Consider the following 6,000-nt stretch of genomic DNA (forward strand, 5'->3'; position numbering starts at 1 on the left):
GATATTCCGACTGTGTGTGGTCTCCATCGGACTGTTTCCGTCGGAGTATCTGACGGACCAAGTTTTCCAACTTGTTGGTAAAATTTTCAGACAAAATGCTCCGATCGGACATACTCCGATCATGTGTAGAGAATTCCGATCGGACAAAGTGCCACGCATGCTCAGATCAAATTCCTACACCAAAGCTATTGGCTACTAGCGTGAACGCAGTCCCGTCATAACGAAATAACGTAATCACGTTCTGAACGATCGGATTTTTCGACAACTTTGTCCAACCGTGTGTATGCAACAGTTTCGGACAAAATCCGTCGGACAAAATCCAACGGATTTGGTTGTCAGAATGTCCGACCGTGTGTACAAGGGCTTAGATAAAAGGAAGAAGGATGATTTTGTTTTGGAAAAGTGAACCTATGTTTGTGTTGTGTAGCATCCTAGTCGTGTGCTGTGGACATGTCCTCTATGTGCACAGACATTATAGTGAGGGAGCACTTGTACATTAGGTACATAGGTGGGTTCCCTTAAACCAATAAATTTTAACCAAGGTTCTGTGGAACCATAGAGTTCCTCCAAAGGTTGCAATGGGTTCCTTCAGCTGTGGTTAACTGACCTGTGCCTGAATATTTCTGAGATCAGCACCACTTGGAAGAACCAGCTAACATTTTTCCCAATGGCCCCTAATGAATTAGATTTCGCAGGGATACCCTGAGATCTGACATTTTTTTCAGGGGTTACTCTAGGACAAAAAGGTTAAGAAAGGCTGAATGAGAAACTATTGGCACATGATCTTCCCCTGAGCACCATCACAGAGACACCTCTAGGAGGCCCCCAGTATGGCCTAGCCAGCACCACCAGTAGTCTGTTCCATGCCTTCTGCAGGCTTTATGGCAATGGACCTCAATAGCAGCATCACCTGGCACAAGTTTTGTTTTCAGAAGATGTTCCCATCTTTAGGTTAGTAGAAGAAAGAGACCACACATCAGAAGCATTTCAACTCTTTACTGATTTACATATTTACATACTTTCAGTCCTCCCCGTGGTGATGACACATTCCTTCATTGCAAATAAAAACAGGAGAAATGAGAACCGAGTCCAGGAGCATCCCATTCCTATAGGAGTTTTGCCAGAGCAAAGCAAAGGGGATGTGAGTAGCCATATTTCTGCACGTTTCCTCTCTAAAAGGAAGCTCCCAGAAGCTACAGCCTCAAAGATTACATCTTTGCATGCCTTGGTCCATTGCACTGCTTCCCATGATTAACATCTCAGGTGGACTCCCGTTTGACTATATATACATAGCCCTTTTACTGAAAATGCCCCACACTGGCAGGGGGATGGCAAGCGATTGCTAGATATCTATGATATGTTACATTCATCAATCTGGAGACCTCTAGCGGCTACCTAGGAACCTACACAACCTACTCTTCACTACTGGGCTCCCAACTATATGGTTACATCTATTGGCCAATTTGGGGGACTACACCGGGCACTTCTGTGCCTCCACCCTGCACTTGATTTACACATCCCTATACTTGATGCACTAATGCAGTAACTTACTGATAGGTGAAGATGTTGCCACTTGGAATGGTGGAAGGTGAACTGCATTTTTAAAATCATGCTCTGACATTCTGAACATTACATTAACCTGTTCAAAGAGGTCTGGGAGCAAACTAAGAGAAACTGAGTGTACCTGCTGGCATCTGATGATAATGTAGATCCTGCAATGAGGTTATTATATCTGGTCTGACTCAGGCATGGGTTTGTTTGGAGTAAGTTTAGGAGTGTTTTGCAATACGCAGGAAAATGCACATGCCTGGAATTTGCACAGACATATAGCATAAAGCAGCTCATTGCTATCAGATATGGCCTTCTCTACAGTGCAGTATAGAAAAGTTGGCCATGTCCCAGTTTAATTATCTGAAGAGTGGAATAACTTCTCCCACTTGTATGTTACTTGTGAACCTTCCAACAAGTAACAGCAAATCAAATTGTAGATTTTTTTTTTTAATAGATGATCAAAGCATTTTTTTGGGATTCAGATCAAAATATGTTTAGGGTGGTTCGTGAACAACAGTTATTCACAAACATAAGAAATTCCAGTGGCCGATCCACCAAACCAGTCTGCAGATTATTAACTATCAAATTTTTTATTTTATTTTTTTTCCACTAAAAAAGTATACCATGATCTTAACTCATCTCAGTACACCAAATATACTGTCTGGTAATTCTTAGCAAGAAGGCTGGGAGCATGGATGCCCCTTGCTGTTTTAATACTAGTCTTACCCTTCAGGATCAGTTAGTTCTTTATATGTAGGACCACCAGAGGTCCCTTTCTCATCATCAACACCAGGCTCCTAAACACTCTTGTACATATACAATGTATATGCTGTTGCTTCAGGAAGATCCGCCACTACAATCCTCTCTACCTTTCCTTGGGTGCCAGCTCCACTCATCCAGCCATGCAAAATGGAAACAAATAAGATCCAAGTGGCCGTACTTCTGTAAACATCATTCACTTTATTGTACATATAAAAATGCCACATATAGCAAACCAGATACTGTGGAAGCACAGGACAAATTTGACGCATTTCACACTAACTAGCGCTTTCTCATGACTCCCCTCTTGTACATATAGCCTTGTGTATAAACTGGCAGTTGCAAATAAATTGTGTAAAGCAAGGGTACAAGAAGAGAGGTGGAGATCTTTACAATATTGCTCCTCTTTGCCACCTCGTAGTACAGGCATACTCCACTTTTAAGTACACAATGGAGTTTATTTACTAAAGCTAGAAAGTGCAAAATCAGGCTCACTTGCATAGAAACCAATAAGCTTCTATTAAGGCTTTTTCAATTAAGCTTTGGTAATAAAACCTGGAAGCTCATTGGTTTCTGTGCAGAAGTGAGCCTGATTTTGCACTTTCTAGCTTTAGTAAATAAACCCCATTGTGTACTTAAAAGTGGGGTATGCCTGTATTAGAGAATGCTTTGTATTAATTCATTGTGATCAGTATGCAGTGGGAAAGCCGCTCGGCACAAAACATGGAAAATAGCGGCTATCACTCTGGTAGTGCTGACTACTACAATGATTGTCATCTTCCCCAGCAGCCCCTCAAATATGAGATATACTGTACATACATTGTGCCAAGTTGGACTAATGTATTTATGCAATAATACGTAAAATTCAGCTTTAAAGTGATATTAAAGGTTCCCCTTTTAAAATAAAATAATAAACAAGTCATGCTTACCTGCTCTGTGCATTGGTTTTGCACAGTGAAACTCAGATATTCTTCTTCTGGGGTCCCCTGTCAGCGCTCCTGGCTCCTCCTCTTCAGCAAGTGACCCCATGGGAAGATGCTTCCTATGGGGCCACTTGTGCAGGCTTGCTCCTGAGCCACATCCATTGACACAGACCGGATGGCTCAGCCCTGCCCCCCACTCTTCGTCACAGCATTTGATTGCAATGGCTCCTGCTGCTATCAATCTGCCCAGAGAGGAGGGACAGAGCCAGGAGACCCTTGGCTTTCATGCAGAGCACTGGATCATAAATAGGCTCAGGTAAGTATAATGGGGGGAGGCAGGGGGGGATTCTGTTACACAAAAAGTTTTTTACCTTATTACATAGAATGCTTTAAGGTAAAAAAAACTACGGCCTTACAACCACTTTAATGTTACCCTTCCAAAATATTCCAAAGCAATGAGGAAAAGCAAGAGCAATGTCTATCTTCCTTCCTTTCTCCTTTGCAGTGTATTGTTTTCTCCAAAATAATTGGCCCCACTTACAGGACTTTAAGGATCTATGATTTACGGCATGGTGCCAGATACCCCAGCATACCTTCAGAGGTGCAGTGGAGTCCATGCCTGAACAGGTTGTTGTGGTACATACTTATATTGTGCCAAGCTGGACCAATGTATGTATGCAATATAGATCATACCTGGAATTCAGCTTTAATATTACCTTTCCAAAGTATTCTAAAGCAAAGAGAAAAATAAGGACAATGTCTACCTTCCCTCCTTTTCTCCTTTGCAATATATTGTTTTCTCCAACACAATAGGTGCTCTTTAAAGCAGAGAAATGTTTACCCCAGAGAGTAGAGCGAGGTGTTCACTGTGTATTCATAAGGTCACACACCATGGTAATCTATTCAAACACATCACACCTTATATATGAGTAATGTTTAATTATCAGCATGACTAATGTTTGAAGATCAGTGTGTTCTCATGCTGCTCCTTTTCCTTTGTAGCTATGAAGATTCATCTCTGGAGTCCATCTTTACCCATGGCAGCTGGCCCACGTTTTGGATCAAGGTGGCTTCTTGTTGGACATGTGTGATTCTTTATTTGTGGATACTTTTGGCACCGACGTGTCTTCCTGGACATGGACAAAACCAGAAGACTGGACCTCCACAGCATATGCTGGGACGGAGACAATTACGCAGAGTCACAGTTTCTAAATAGTAACTCCCATTATATTTATTGATGCATTGACATTCAGACTGAACATTGGTTTTATTAGTTCAGTGCATACGTGTTATGGAAGGAGTCCATTGTAAAGTACTTGCTGTAGCGGAGGCAACTGGATGAAAATACAAGCACTGAAATTTTTTTTTTTTTACATTTTTGGACGAGAAGGGATATATACAATAACCCTGGAGTTAATGCATTATTTCTTAGCAGTCATACCTTATCTCACTTTAATGAGTCAACACAGTCCTAAATGTTCAATTCCATAGGAACCCTTCAATTTCTTTTTTAACACAATTTTCTTTGTACGTTAAGGCAACAAACATTATCAGATGCTTGGCAGAATGATGAGAATATAGTGGTGCTGCCCACAGTAACCAATGGGATATAGCTTTCATCTTCTGATCTTCCCTAGAATGACAAATGACATTGGATTGGTTGCTTTACGTCTGCTTTCATTTGCTCCCAGTTTTGCACAAAATTCCTATTGGATTGTTATATTTTTCAAAGGCCTTTCTCAACCTTTTACCCTGATAGAACCCTCAAAAAATGTTAATGTCCCAAACAACCCCTGTTAAAAATTATTATATCTACATTTTACAGTAAAATACCAGATCAGTAAGTTGTTGAATGGTTTCTACAAAGGAATAAAGAATATGGCATACCCAGAGCCAAATATTTCACAACCCCCCATTGTTCTATATGGCAACAAAGAAAATTAATGAATATGAATGGCCAGAAAAGTAGTACAGACTGTGAAAATTGAAGTGTCTCTTCACACTAATCAGCACTGGAAAAGTGTTCCCTTAAATAGGTGCTGAGTGATTGGTGATTAGTGGGGATATGCCCTTTTACATTGGTGGTCAATGAAAAAACTCTTGCTCTGGTTGTCAGTGTAGAAGTAACCCGCTTATATTGAATGTCAATGGGAACTGCCTCCATGGTAGCCATTGTAGGTGGGAGATTAATTTGTCATTGCTCACTGCTCAAGAAAGCCTGTTCAGTATATTTGCAAACTGGAAAATAAACAAATCATCAATTAGGAGGTACCTCACCCTCTTGCCTTTAATTTTTTTAATTTTTTTTACACCTGCTTATTTATCATGTGATGTCATACAATGTTATGCTCCGATGACCTCAATTCAACTACTCACCTATCCAGCTGATCCACTGCTGTCCTGCTGCAATCTGGTCCTATAGCCCCATACACACTATCAGTTTTCCTGCTGAGTTTTTCCTTCAGATTTACCAAAACCATATAATATGAGGTCAAACCTTAGGAGTTTCAATTTGTATGCAAGCAGGCAGGCCCTTGCACTACATGGTTTTGGTAAACCTGAAGGAAAAACTCAACAGAAAAACTGACAGTGTGTATGGGGCTTCAGATGTGACAGCGTCAGTCCTGTGCCACCATCCCGGTCCACATCCATCTTCGTGAGTTGGCTGCCTTTTCCGCATTCAGTAACCCTACCCTTGATGATACCTGCCAACTCCACCCAGCGACCACGGTTTGTCCCACTCCCGCAGCCTCCTGGGATTTGTGAT

The 6,000-nt window shown here is 41.3% G+C and overlaps 1 protein-coding gene across 3 annotated transcripts in view; it reads left to right on the top strand.

Annotated features, from left to right (window-relative positions):
• The window catches only part of SERINC4 (serine incorporator 4), a 133,355-nt gene extending 127,846 nt beyond the window's left edge, over positions 1–5,509 (top strand). For 2 of the 3 annotated variants that reach the window (XM_077473125.1, XM_077473124.1), the window contains exon 13: positions 4,236–5,509. In XM_077473125.1, the coding sequence (XP_077329251.1) occupies positions 4,236–4,324 (89 nt within the window). In that variant the 3' untranslated portion in view covers positions 4,325–5,509. The remainder of the gene's footprint in view (positions 1–4,235) is intronic. The other variant, XM_077473126.1, reaches the window with a different exon arrangement.
• The last annotated feature ends 491 nt before the right edge of the window (positions 5,510–6,000 follow it).

This window comes from Lithobates pipiens, unplaced genomic scaffold (assembly GCF_037356315.1).
Source record: "Lithobates pipiens isolate NorthernLeopardFrog02 unplaced genomic scaffold, aLitPip1_a1.2 Scaffold_8, whole genome shotgun sequence".
Lineage (NCBI taxonomy): Eukaryota > Metazoa > Chordata > Amphibia > Anura > Ranidae > Lithobates > Lithobates pipiens.